At 32.2% G+C, this 14932-nt stretch overlaps 2 protein-coding genes across 2 annotated transcripts in view; one reads left to right on the top strand and one right to left on the bottom strand.

Annotated features, from left to right (window-relative positions):
* The window catches only part of Ppt1 (Palmitoyl-protein thioesterase 1), a 107779-nt gene that overhangs the window by 47269 nt on the left and 45578 nt on the right, over nt 1–14932 (top strand). The window lies entirely within an intron of this gene.
* Nucleotides 1–14932, bottom strand: part of Crag (DENN domain-containing protein Crag) — a 44538-nt gene that overhangs the window by 1632 nt on the left and 27974 nt on the right. Inside the window, exons 9-19 of the mRNA XM_069132626.1 lie at nt 11584–11834; nt 11131–11301; nt 10914–11042; nt 10580–10829; nt 10332–10479; nt 10033–10233; nt 8140–8364; nt 5454–5698; nt 5098–5356; nt 4602–5003; nt 1872–2044 (exon numbers count right to left, since the gene is read on the bottom strand). Of these exons, the coding sequence (XP_068988727.1) occupies nt 1872–2044; nt 4602–5003; nt 5098–5356; nt 5454–5698; nt 8140–8364; nt 10033–10233; nt 10332–10479; nt 10580–10829; nt 10914–11042; nt 11131–11301; nt 11584–11834 (2454 nt within the window). The remainder of the gene's footprint in view (nt 1–1871; nt 2045–4601; nt 5004–5097; nt 5357–5453; nt 5699–8139; nt 8365–10032; nt 10234–10331; nt 10480–10579; nt 10830–10913; nt 11043–11130; nt 11302–11583; nt 11835–14932) is intronic.

Consider the following 14932-nt stretch of genomic DNA (forward strand, 5'->3'; position numbering starts at 1 on the left):
TTATTCATTAGATATTCTAGAGGATGTTCGATTCAATTATTTGTTATGCCAGGTGATTCTACTCCTCTAGATCATTGGAGATGCGCAAAAGAATGTAGTCACAAAATTCATCTTGACCTTGATTTTTAAGGTTAAGTTACTTCTGTTGTATCGTATAGCACTCGTTACGAAGATCAAAAGTCTCAAAGGGACAATGGATCGAAACTCAACCGTGAGCAAAAATATTAAAGTTTCACTAATTCTATATGTATACGTATATGTATATATATATATGTATATGTATATATATATATATATATACATATATACATATTGCATAAAGCTATATAAGGATTACATAGATTTCATTGTTTCCAGATTCTTCGTGTATTTTATTTCACTATTTAACAATAATTGATTCTATGCTTTTTCGAACATGGTGTTTCTGAATTAGCGACGATCTTTTATATTAAAACCTTTATACACGTTTAATAAGTTTATTCCACTATCAATAAATTTTCGTAGTAAATCTCTTTTAGAATTTAAAAAAAAGTTCGATTAGATCCCGATCAATTGATTGTATCAATGGAATACTATTGAGGGGTAGAAGTATTGCTTATTGCTTTAGTAAATTCGTCTACTTCATCCAATAGTACAATAGGTATAGAAAGTATTAGTATACTCTTTAGAATACTTTAAGATACACAACTTTCTTAAAACTGGTCCAAACGATCTGATTTTTTCCCTTTTCTGAGAAATTAGAAGTATTTGTTTAATAGGTGGTGACACATAAACAAAATTTTGAACAAGTTGCAATTGATCAGAATCGCTAAGGAAAAGGCAAAGGTCATTTTTTTATAATTTTTTATCTGTATTGAGAATTTAAACGACACAGTACAAAATGTTGCAATTTTTCACGAGTTTCGGCCCAAAATATAAAGATTCTTACATTTTTCGATCACTATCACCTGTTTCCGCATCAACCGCCGATTTCGATAAAGTTTTCAGCATATACCAATACATCTTCAAAACGTATTGCTTAAATTCTCATTACAGGCCCAGATAAAAAAGTTATTAAAGGCGAGCTTTACTTTTTTCTTCGCGATTCCGACAAATTGCAACCTTTTGAAAATTTTGGTTACACTTCATCTAGTAAATTAATCCTTCTAATTGCTTAAAAAAAAATCATGCCATTTGGCCCAATTTCAAAAAAGTTATTCTATAGTAAAGAAGAAAGAAAGAGAAGAGAGAGAGAGAGAGAGAGAGAGAGAGAGAGAGCTATGGGCTCCGGGGTTCTCGGCACTTAACCAAAATCATGGTTCCGACAATATAATCAATGTTCTATTATATTTTTTATATCCTGGTTCTTAATTATAGAAAGCTTGAACGATTTGAAGCTTGATAGCTTGAAGAAGTAATAAGAGGAAATAGGTATGCATATGTACACACGTGTGTATACTTTCTGCATCTTGCGTCGTCAGTAAACTATCATTTGTCTTTGTCAAAGTAATATCATATAATTCAAAAACATTCGAAAATAAAAAGTAAATAAAAGTACAAAATTTAATCACTTTTTTAAAACAAAAACGCAAGTATTTTTAAAAATGAAATATATGTTTACACTTGTGCAGAAACTGGAGACATGCAATAAAGTAATGAAAATTTATCAATCAAGATCGTGCATTTTTTCGTAATTTTTCGTAAATTCGTTACATCGCTTATTCTTTATTTGTAGTTATGTAATTTCACAATAAAAAGAAAATAAAGGGAAAGGAATATGTACAATGTTAAACGTGTAGGTATGTATATAAAGTCGGGTCCACTACAAAAGTATTCCAATGATTATGAATAATAAGACATATTCTACGTTAATTTAATAAAAACCAATATACCTTGGTCAATATTCCCTCTCCCCAAAACTGTAAATGCCAGAAACAAAATATCTCGATATATAGAAAATAGCGGTTGATTAGTTGATTGATTTTTATTTCTTTCTAAGGCCACTCTTTTTATAGGTTCCGCTAGATCATTCCGACGAACATTCGTGATCACTGACTGCATTAATCTGGAACAAACGAGGATAATATTTATATAATTATGAACGTATTTTATATCTTGTAATCAAGTAAATAAAAAGGAGAAGTAAAGCAAGCTCTAAACTAAACGTCACTGAAAATGTGTAGACGTTGACAAGAATTATAAATTCGTTTTGTCAACTATACAGTAATAACAGCAACAAAACAGAAAGAAACGCAACACCTATAGATGGCATTGCAATTATCGAAAAAAGGAGAACAGTGTCGATAGGAAATATGTAGAAATCCTTGTGAGTTGAACAAAAAAAAAAGAAAGAAACGAAGAAATATGTACAATATACATATATAGTAAAAAATATGTAGTATATTAAAACAGAGTAATATATTCTACGGCACGTAATATGGTCTTTACGAATATGAAAAGAGTAAGAACGATCTATATAATACAACTTACAATTCAATGATCTATGATCTAACTTTCAGTTGACCTTGAATCCCAACATGAAAGAAAAATTGGCGAACTTCAGCCGATTTTAGGGGCAATAGAAAGTTTGCCGGGCGCGGGGTGCAATTACGTATCCTCCATCAATTTTCGTTGTGAAATTCAAAGCCAATTGAAGCTTATTTTATTATAGCTCGCTGAATTCGTCTTGGTAATAACGCACAAAAGGAGACTTCAACCCCAATTACTTTGACCTTGAGATATGTTTGTAGGGGGGAAGGAATCGTGGTTTAAAAGTTAGTATAAGTTAGATATTTTGAGGGGATCGTTCCCTTTTGTGCATAATTACCTTCGTCTTTTTTAGTGGCTACAACAGAGTATATAAGAAATACACGCTGTCGTTAAAAGGAAACTAAGTCACCTTGATATCTTAGAAAATATTTGGCACTAGAAAAATCAAGATATATGTATTCATCTGATCGACATCCCCCCCCCCCCGCTTCGAATATAATAAATTTTATTTCAAACAACTGTTGATAATGTCAATAGATAACGAGTTACTTCAAGTGATAATTTTTATTCACTCACCCTGTATAGTTGCCTAATCAGTTAACAGAAAAATTCTATTCTTTTACCGATCGACGCGACAGCGTTAAAGTCGGTTGCTCACAGTAATCGCATCATGCTAACGTCCATAATACATAATAAATTTCCAATCACATTAAAAATGGCTACGAGAGGTTTACTTCCTCAATACCGAATCTGCTACAGTTTTGCTTTTGTATTCGTGCAGTGGTCATTGCACGAAAACAATAAACAAAGCGGTAGAGACATAACATTTTTCAGTATTCCGAACGGTATTGACAAAACCCGCAATCACTTAGTTGCCAATCCGATATATGCATACAGGGCCGCGTTTATCACTAGGCAAAATAGGCACGTGCTTAGGATCCGCTGGAAAGAGAGGCCCGGGCAGAGGTATTTATAATTTATAATTAGCTTCGACTTCTAAATTTAATTCAGAAATATATATCAATAATAATACTTACTGCAAAAGCTTTGTCAAATATAAGATGATTTTGTGCAGCAAGTGCTTGTAAGAGAATTATGTTAACATTAAAACAGCATTAAACAAACTATCCAAAAATTAAAGTAAAAAGCCAGTTTAGGTTTAAGTAGAAGCAGCTACGTTATTTAATGAACTGGATTAATTCGAATTTGTTTCATTAACATATATTTGGGAAGGAATTTCAAATAGAATAAGTGCTGTTGGCATATCGTTGCAATCTAAGTTCAAGTTCAAGATGTACAATGGATAATTATATGATAGCATAATCAACATAATTAAAAATGTACATAACAATTTTAAGGAGTTTGAAACTATAAAGTTGAAAATAATATTCCAATTAAACGTAAAAAAAATGTCGATTTGCAAAAAAGATATTTTTCGATGATAACGGTGAGAACAAGGTACAATTAGAAAGGAGCGAAGCTTTTATTAGATTTATGTAAAAGGGGTAATATATAAAGATATAAACAGTAAATTTAAATTTATCTACCTATATATGATTATAGTAAGGTAGCATTCATGTATTGTAAAACTTGTATTGAGGGAACTTGTAGTAAAGATGTAAATTGATTGATTGAATTGAAAGTGGAAAGTTTGATATATGTATAGATTTCGTACTCGAATGAATTTTATTCGTCGATTTTCAGATAAAGCGCTATCATCGTTTGTTATTTAATTAAAAAATGAAGAAGAAAAGTCAATTGCTTAGTAATGAAAAAAATCTCAGTTTTCTGTTTAGTATATTCACGAAAAGTATACCCTGTCACGACATCACGCCTGTGCGCCCAGAATACAATATTTATGTCGTTAGTATTATTTAAAGTCGTATGAACTGTTAAAGTTATTTTATGATTACTTACCTTAATATATGCTAATAACTTAACAGATAAACTTGAAAAATTTTATCCTTGCGGTATGAATTTTGCCATATAAAAATAAATGTACTTTAAACGGTTGTTCGAAGATTATAGGTAATATTAGATATATCATATGTTTGGCCCGATAAAATAGGGAATTCAAGGATAACATGTTGCCGTATATTATATTAATATGTATTAAAGAAATTTTAACTTACGTTTTGTCATCTGCGATGTTCAGTTTCCATTGAAGATACATAGGCAAGCGATCCATGTGAAGCCTTTCATTGTCCCACATAGTTTTGACACCTACAGCACTGTAATTTATCTGTTCCTTTTTCTTATCGTTGCCTAGCCACAGATCAGGAAGGTGACTCATTAAATTAATTCTTTCGAAATACCATATAAGATTCCAGTATACGATTGGATGTTCCTCGATAAATTTATGTTTAGTAAGACACGCGTCACCTTCTTGACTTAAAACACTTTCTAGTTCTTTCCTTAAAACTAGAGGATTCAAATATGGCACCGTAATAGGTTCTAATAATTCTTTCGGTTTATCTAATAATTCAACCAAAGCTCCCATTAGAGGGTCACTCTTCTTTTCATTTTCCTCGCATCTTTGTAAATATGAAAATGCACAAATAATATAACGCAAGCAATTTACAGAAAGATTATACTCTACCAAATAACAACTTAATAAATTTTGCGTACCTATAATCTAATATTGTGATAGTAAGTAGAGGTACTGTTGCTTTATCACAGTACTGACAAACTGTATTTAAATTTGAATCTTCTGGTTGCCAACCGGCCATTATTTCTTCGTCGTAAAGGATAGAGGCGCAATGATGGCATCTACTCGCACTAGAGAGTACAAGCTCAATAGCAATCCGTTCGTCTAATTCTCTCGAACCTTTTGGATATAAACATTCAGTCAAATCGTATAACGTATAAGGATCTAGAGTTCCGTCTCCTATTTCAATACGACAAGGAATTATTTAAAATCCATGTTCTACACTATACTTGTTATGATCTGTTTTTATAGAGATAGTAAGCTATATGTTACAAACCAGATACTTTAAGAGGCTCGTTTCTGTCTTGTAAGGAACCATCCGTCATCGAGTCCAACGACTCATGCGATGCTCCATGTGGTATTTTACACTCGCGTTCCTTTATTTTCACAGGGGTACTTGTCGCAGAGATAGCTTCCTTGATCTCATCAAACTTTTTTACCACTGTTGTAGCAGCAGATTTTAAACTATTTAAACCACCGAGTATTATTTCATTGGATTTCTTTCCTGTCAAACTAGTAGGACTGAAACAAATATTTTTCTTGATGTTGACTTGATGTAACTGACTGCTGATATTAGCCTACCTATATCTATAATGTACATATACACAGGATCCGACCGAATAACATGTGCAAACAGGTAAGAGACGATTCATCAAGAAAAGAACAACAAGAAGATACAGAATAAAATGTCTTCGTTCGAGGTTTAGTTTTCAGGAAAATGAACATTTGTCAAGTATGCTTGACTTCGTTAATTACCGACTGGGTGTGAGTAAACAATCAGCAGGCTATTATTCTACAATACATACGAAAATATGGAATACAACTTTTTCACATAAGGTCTCATCTTTAAGAGAATAGAATTTGAATATTTTTAAAAATTGATCTAATACACGCGTATGATAAACAAATTTATTTTTCTCGATTTATTTTCCCACGTGATACGACCTCCTGTCGAATAATTATCGCTGTCCAGCCCAAAATTAGTTATATTCAAATAAATGTATATTTGATTTTCTCGAAAACGAACAGCCATATGAACAAATTTTATTCTACATTTTCTTCTTATTTTTTCATAAGAAATCATCTCGTCTCTGCTTGCTCAGGGTGTTTGAAAATGATTTGTCACGAGCACGGTAGCGTTATTCTACACTTCTAGATCTAGATCGGTGAAAAACTGCGAACAAATGTACTCGTCGTGAGGATCAAAAGTGTCAAAGAACCGGATCGTAACCCAAGCGTAACTCGAGCGTTTTTCTGGAAGACAATGTTAAAGTTCCAATAGTTTTGGAACTCACTTTATTTGTAACGTGCTTACATTTTGCAGTCAGATGCAAGGGAAATAGCATCTATTACCATACATACGTAAGATCGATCATTACAGTAATATATATCCTTTATCTTCCTGTCGATGATGATGATGATATCGAAAAATTAGAGTTTCGAATACAAGTTATACCTGGGCCACCTTTCACACGGTTACGTCCCGTGCAAAAAAATCGTATAAAGAAGTGGTGCAAAGATTGATTTGTAACAAAGTATAAAACTTGCGTTAAACTAGTGCAAACTATACAAGAAGCAATTTAAAATATAGATATGCATTCGCTAGAAACATTTTATTTAATAGACATATACATATATTCAGTTTAAGAAAAGAAGGATTTCATATTCTTGTACAGGATATGTATGATTTTCAGCAAACTAATGAATGTGCAACCGTATAAAACTAACTATAACGAGTGAAGAAAATCGCTCAAATGTGAATAAGACGCGTTAAAAAATCATGATCTATGAATGAAACGTGTTAAGAAACCGTGTATGTAACCATGAAACGTGAAGAAAAATACCGTATAAAAAGGGATGCAGCAATATATAAATATTTTCAAGTAACACATAATTTGATACAAGTAATTTTTTTAAGCTGAATACGTAAAAGATACAGAGTAATAATAACACTAATTCAGACGAAATAGTAGAAGATTTAAAAGATGCTTTTACAAACTAAAATGAGGCGAATCAAAATAAGAGAAGAATAAAAATGTTGCGTTTCAGGTTTTGTTTATCAGTAACATGTTGGAATGACTCAAAATATCCTTGTGTTCCAGCAAAATTCTACACAGACGAATGTAGCCAATCTAAGCAACGAAGAGGATAGTAATCTTCAAACCCAACGAAACATATTTGACAACTACACTGTAATTAGCAGAAAAGAAGACTGACATCTGATATCGCAAAAAGTCCTATACTTTATAAGAAGATTCGTAAGATACAAATTATTCCTGGCTATTCACAGAAATCTATAATAGAATAGAAGAGTATAACCTTTGGAGGGTAAATGAAATAAATTATCTTATCATGATTGAGCTTCAGTGACCTCTAACTATAGATAAACATGTCTTACAACGCGTTCTATTATAAAACGCACTTCAACGTACTACAGAATTAATGACAACGAGCCTAGATTGTGTTCCCATTGAAACCAAGCAAAGTTGGTCTAATGTCTGTATACATACATACATACATACATACATACGAGTACATGTATGGAAATAGAATAGTATTCTACCCTTAATAAAAAAATTCATTAACTTCTAATATAATAATATAATAATTTAAATAAACAACTATTTTATTCACTCAGTATTTATTTACCGAAACTGTTTTTAATGAGCTACTTTGATATACAATTCGTCCATTTGATAAATTTTTTATTTAATAGAATATTCTTCTATCTTTAGTGTCCAATTCTTTTCAGTTTATTCTTTTTTAAATATTTAATACCTACACAATTACTTTAATAATTATTATTAGTAAATAGTTAAACCTTTTGTATAATTATTTTAATCAATTACACACAAAATATTAGAAAGTAATAACAAGAAAACTAAGATTCGATATTGTCTATTCGGTTATTTAATTTAACTTTATAGGATCATGATAATAAATATTAGTAATGTCTGCCTTACCCAAAACTCAACTTCAAACTGGAGCCTAAACTTGAAAGACTGGAAGTAACGCTGTCCTTTTGAGACCAAAGACTGCTTATTTCTAGCCGTTCTCTTTCCTTATCTTGCTCACTTTGCTGTGCAACAGAATGTGGCATAGTTTCACTCCTCTGCAAATGTCCACCTATCGCGACACCAGTTTCATCTACCGTTTGATGAAATGTTGCACTACGAGGCAAAATATTACTGCAATATAAATGTAAAGAACAGTTATAGTAATATTAAAAGAATATTATGGTAGTATATTAATACTGTAGCAACATTACGTAAATGTTAGTAGCAGAATTTTTTGCCGTTAATATATCTTTCCATAAGTATATTTTTCCATATTTTTTCTATATGATATTTAACATTTCCTAGTTTAAGTTGTAACTTAACCATACTCCAGATCAAAATTGTTATTTTCTCATTGCATGTTCCAAAATATGCGTTTATATTATAATATTATTGCAAAAACGTGACGCGATACTTTATAACGAACTTTAGAGACTTACAATTAGAAGAAGAAAGTTCCTAATGAACTTTCCTAATAAGTTTGGGCTAGAAATAAAAACGGAATATCTCATGGCAATATACATTATTTATCAAAATATTTTCCCAATGCAATGAAAAAAAAAAAAACAGAAAAATCAATAGAGTAGTAAATTAGTCATAATTCCGATATAGTGGATTGTTTTCTCATCCAGTAATAACTCCTTTTCTAATTGTCTTTTTTATTCATTCTCAATAATCTATCTAATAAAGTTATAATCTTCGAAGAACCGGCAAAGCTGAATGCAACGAATAAAATAAAATCTACCTTTGTCTATCGTCTATGTAAAAATAAAACTCTGAATGTAGTTTGTAAAAAAGTCTATTCTTAATTCTATTTTGCACGTTCATTTTTACGTAATAACATTTCAAGAATATCTAATACCTGTCTCCAGTTACGTCACTTTTGTTACGACACAATAAACAAATTTGCTAGCATTTTATTATAATAATACTGAAGAATATCTTAAATTAAAGTTGACTGGTTTCAATGGGGACATAATCTGATCGATATCGATCTATGGAAACACATACGAAGGATAGATCTGCTGTTTAGTAAAGAAGTACAGTTACACACGTATATACATATATTTAAATATTTGTTATGTTTATCAAATGTTTCTCTAGTAGTATCTACAAGATAGTTTTAAGATAGTTATAATTAAGAACTAGGTAAATAATAAGTAATAGATAGAAATAAATATTCTAAAGAGTGAGTATTTTTGTAAGTTTGACAACCGGAAGCCATCCAAAGTCTAGGATTTGCATGATTCAAATTCGCAATGTCTTCGGAATAATACGATATAAATATTTACTATTATAATAAATATAATAATATAATAATGTTACATTAAAATGAGAATATTTCTCAAGCCAAATCTAATACATTTTTATAACATATGAAAAAATGTATCGATTAATAACTGAACAGGTATACACATATTTAGTTCTATATAAAAAGACACATACAATTGCTCACAAAATTGAGCGTACACCTATTTTGTTCATGAAAATTGGCGGAAAAATGAATATAATATAAATATAAACATACACATTCAAAAGTATTTTAACAATTATTTTTTCAGTATCTTTTAATTTTTTAATTTACTAGTAAGACCTTTACTTTACCTCCTCATGTTAAAAAGATTCCTAATGCATACATGTGCGAACGCGTGTTTATGTATCCATAAGACGTATGTAACTAATTGTGCAATTTATATTTAAATAAAAATTTGTAACTGGCACTTATATATATTGAGATAACTAAGAATGTTATCTCAATATATATAAGTGCCAGTTACAAATTACAAAAATAGGACCTACCTTCGAAATAAAAGAGGTCCTCCTGGGCGTTCTTCGGTGTTGTTAAAAACAGTTAAAGTACTTGTGGAACAATTTGAATCATTCTCCTCGGAAGGTGAGACAATCGGAGTTTCGTCATTAATTAAAGCACCTAATGGGTCATTTTCTGTGACTGGTGTTCGAATAGGACTTTTCAATGGTGATTCCAAATTTCGAATTATTCTAAAAATGAAAAGAAAATATATGTGATACATAAATATAAACGCCGTTAATAAAGATAAAGCAAAATTAAAATTAGATAGAATAATGAAAAAAATTACCTTTGATTCAACGACATATTATCCAATTCCTCTGTCGGCATAACACTTAATGTTACTGAATCTTTAACAATACTATTTTGCCGGGGAAGCTTTTTTATTTCAAAAGGTCCATATTCTGGCAGATCTGGGACAGAGCTCCCTTTAGTAGCTACCAATGCAATGACGGGGAAAAAGCGAGAAAAAAAGGAAAAGAAATAAGAACCTGCATCTAAGAAAGCAATAATTCAACATAATAAATTAGTACTCACAATCACTGTGGGCAGCCTCCGTGTCTTGAGAATGAGAACTGTCAAGACTAGATCTAGAAAATGCATGTTCCATACTTGCAGTTTTACCATCGACAGATAATAATTCTGCATTGGAACTCAATCTTCTTCTAGCGCTTCTTTTACCAGCTCTCTTAAACAAAGCAGCTCCAACTATAGCGTTTCTTAATTTATTCCACATCAATTGACTGGAGTTTGTCATATCAGATGGCCAAGTTGCTTCGAGTACAGCCTGAGGATTTTAAAAGAGACATTTTGCAACGGAATGCTACCAATTCATTTTTCTCAAAAGATGATAATATATGAAAAATCAAACCTTGTTATAAAATCCATAAGTGAGTGCATTTGGCTGAACTCCACTACGTTTCATATGAAATAATAATTTTACAGCTAACACAGGCTGTCCATAAACGCCACAAAGTTGCATCATAGCTCTATAGCAAACCTAAAATCGATACCTTCTACGGTAAGATTCGTTAACACAATTTAATTGAAAAACAATTGTTTAAACACACAAGAATAGAAAAATTTACTTCTTCGATAGGGTCAAGATGTAATTTCGGCATTTTGACTAATAAATCATAAGCTTGATGTAAGATAGTAGCTGGTTGATTCGAGACCTGTAGCATAGCCGGTAAATGCAAAAACCAAAGGCTGTAACAAGTTCCAAGTAGACATCTACCCCATCTATCTGGCATCGCTGCCTGAAAAAGACGCTTTAAGATATTACAAGAAAAAATATAATATAAGCTAGCAAACAACTTTATTCTCTCATAAAAACTACACAAGTAATAGATAAGAATCGTAACGAGGTATATTAAAGTTTATATATTCGCATAGTTCAAGTCACACAATTCATAATTTCTCTTTTATGACGTTAAAAATAAATGTTAGATATATGTATATAGAAACTGTGTTTTCATTTAATTTTGTTTAATGTTTGAAACTATATTGAAAACTATAACAATTAAAAAATGTATATTTACTTGTTTGCGCGCCATTCTTTGTGCTACTTTAATTTCATGCTTGGTTCTACGTGCCATAGGACTTCCTGGTACTATTCCGAAGGCACTTAAATTCGGATTTCCTATGTTGAAATTCTTTTGCGGTCTTATTAAATCAGGATTTAGTTTAAATGTACGATATACTATCGGCGATTGATTTGGGCCAGCTTCAGGCGGAGGTATAAATACTGTCCGTTCGCTGTGCTGAGATTCATCCAGTTCCAAAAGAGGCACTAAAATATGTATTCAGAATTACGAAACATGTTGCAAAGAATTAGTTAATTTCTAGTCTTACACAATACCGTAAAGGTTGGCTTACTTAGTACAAAACTAATAAATACGACAAATATGGAAACTAAATATACAGGGTGGTTGGTAACTGGTGGTACAAGTGGAAAGGGGGTGATTCTACGCCAAAAAAGAAGTCGAAAATATAGAATAAAAACTTTTCGTTTGAGACTTTGTTTTCGAGAAAATCGACTTTGAATTTTCACTCCGTACGCGTACGGCACGTTATAACGGATCTCACTGTAGATCGTTGTCTCGATGGAAAAATTAAAAAAAAATTTTTATTCTATATTTTCGACTTCTTTTTTCGCGTAGAATCACCCCCTTTCCGCTTGTACCACCAGCTACCAACCACCCTGTATATTAAATAAGTACAATATCAGTAAACTCAAAAAAGTCAACTAACCCTAAGTATAATTCTGTACAAATAACTTTTTAGTCAACTTCAATTTTAAAACCATGGAAAAGCAATTGGCATTTTGAAAACGGCGATTACTTCGCTGTTTACACTATACAAATAATTGTCTGTATTACTATATATTATTCAAACACAGTTTGTGTATTGAACTTTTCTTCGGATATGAATGATATTCTTAAATTATGAAGTTTGTTAGTACAATAAATCCAATGTTGTTAATTACATCGGTTGCCGAAGAAAGTAGGTGCCATGATGAAACAATGTCTGGCTAATACCAGAAGCCCTGGGAAGGTGATATGCCGACAAATCAACTCAATGTATAGTTAACGCTAAGAAAATATTAATACCGTATCGCTCGTAACGCTAACTAATCGGTACATCTCTAGCGGCAAAGGTGGGTCCTCTGGACCAGATTGAACAGAACGTTATGCATATGGTAAAGAATATTGTACATATTCTGAAAACCGGGACCTACAAGTGTTCAGTGTAATTGTCACGAAGTAAGGAATCAAATATGAATATCAACTTGAAATTTTGTTTAGTTTCGATTCTGACGAAGCAAGAATCTAATCCTTCCCGATTTACACGCAAACGAGAAAGCGGGAGCCAAAAAGTACTCTAGAATAATGGCTAACAGCAGCATGACGTATTGTATAGTGCTGAAGTAAGTTCAACTAGGACTTGTATACATGATCTCGCAGAATCACCTCGTGCGTAGTCTCTTGTCCAACTGAACCAATTTAATCCTCGTTGCTACGCTTTTTATACCCAAAAATTAGAGTAAAAGGAGCTATGAAGATAGAAGAAATCTTTCCACTGCATGGGATTTTCATGGAAAAGATTCTAGTTTCGCATTGGTTGTGAATCTTCCGAGATCCAAGCCAAGTATACAATCTCCAAATAAGGGAATTATTAGGGGTGCGAATACCCAAGCCGCGGATTGGGTGGAATCGGGATTCCAAACGTTTCTCAACACATAAGTATGACGCTAATTCTTAGTTTTACAATCAGATCATGTACTTTTTAGCTTTTAAATTTAGAACGATTTTCACATTTGATTACAATAAAAAATACGAAATTGCGGTTTATCTGAACATCGTCTGAAAATCTGTCGAGATCCCAGCCTGATCACAAGTAGAATTCCCGATTCGACCTGAAACCGAAATATTGGATACCAGCACAGCTCTTGAAATTATGTGACACGAACGTAACATCTCCTCTTTTAGATGAAACATCGTTTATTACGATGCAGTGTTTGTTTTATGTATCTATATGCGAGACTTATCGTTAGGGTACACATATTAATTGGCAATTCGGTTGTGGGTTCCTGATGGTGTCCTATACGCGAATTTTGCTTCAATTTGCAACCGCGATGAGACCAGGTTTTAAGCTGATGCTTTCAATATTAATCCGTGTATGCGATTTTTAATTTATCTTGGTACTTTGTGACAAATGTATTGTGTCCCATTCAGAGTATCACGTTATTTAAGTTTTTTAAATCGATTATTTCATAGACTCCAATATAATGACGACCTAATTTACTTCTTGATTCCTCCGATATATAGAGCTCCAATATATAAATCTCCAATTTTGAACTGAGAGGATCGTGCATTCCTTTGCCGTATTTGAATAATCTGTTGGAAAATTTCGGATTTTAGTCATTCTCGCGATTCGATAGGTGCCACGAATTTCCATAGGTTTCCAATTCTTGATCAGCAAACGGGCTAGAAATCATGCTCGTTTCCCTAAAATCAATTCGTGCGGCGCAAAATTGTTGGCTTCCTGAACGGATGTATTGTAGTGTAGGACAATGTTGTAAATGGTATAAGTTCTAATCTTGAAGAATGAAATTGTGAGAGAAATAAAATATTAGGCACATCTCTCATTACAAGAACGTAATAAAAAACAAACATTCTCTGAATTTCTTCAAGATATAGGAAAATGTAAGATAACTTATATATTAAAAATTTTAAAGAAATTAATGTTTTCATTACCGCTAATGTTTTAAAATTTGTAACTAAAATAGCCTTTCTCTGCGATCGTATTATAAGTTTTGTCAACGATAGCTTTATGCCCCCCTTCGTATGTTTCTGAATAAAAAATACTATTTTTACGTGTCCGACCTGCGCAAAAATTGTTCCTAATGCGAATGTAGCGAACAACTAGTCATCCGTGTTTCGTTCATGTTTTCGTGGTTGCGAACACAATGCGGCCCGACAACTCGCTGATGAAAGCTCGTACATATTATATTTTTTGAAATTAGTGATCGCTGGCGACTGCTCGTGATTGCATAAGGGCTCTTCGCGCGATGTATTCATACTTGATGAAAGGGATATAGTGAAGTTATAAAAGGAAGGGTTACGTAAGATTACCAACTAATCTAACAGTAGCTAGGACCGTATGCGTTCCACACGCACCTAGGCATTCATGCCAATTGTTTGGGATCAACATCTATAATAGCAGTTAGTAATTAGCAATTCAATGATGAGTCACAAAATTTCAGCTTGCAGAATATAAGTTAAAAGTGAATTATAATAGCTTTTCTTTGCAAATAGATAAATTTTGTAGATACACTTCAAAGGATGAGCTAATTTTCAATTCTTATCATATGTGCCCTATCGAGTC

The sequence above is a fragment of the Bombus flavifrons genome, chromosome 3 (genome assembly GCF_040668555.2).
Source record: "Bombus flavifrons isolate JBK064 chromosome 3, iyBomFlav1_principal, whole genome shotgun sequence".
Taxonomy (NCBI): domain Eukaryota; kingdom Metazoa; phylum Arthropoda; class Insecta; order Hymenoptera; family Apidae; genus Bombus; species Bombus flavifrons.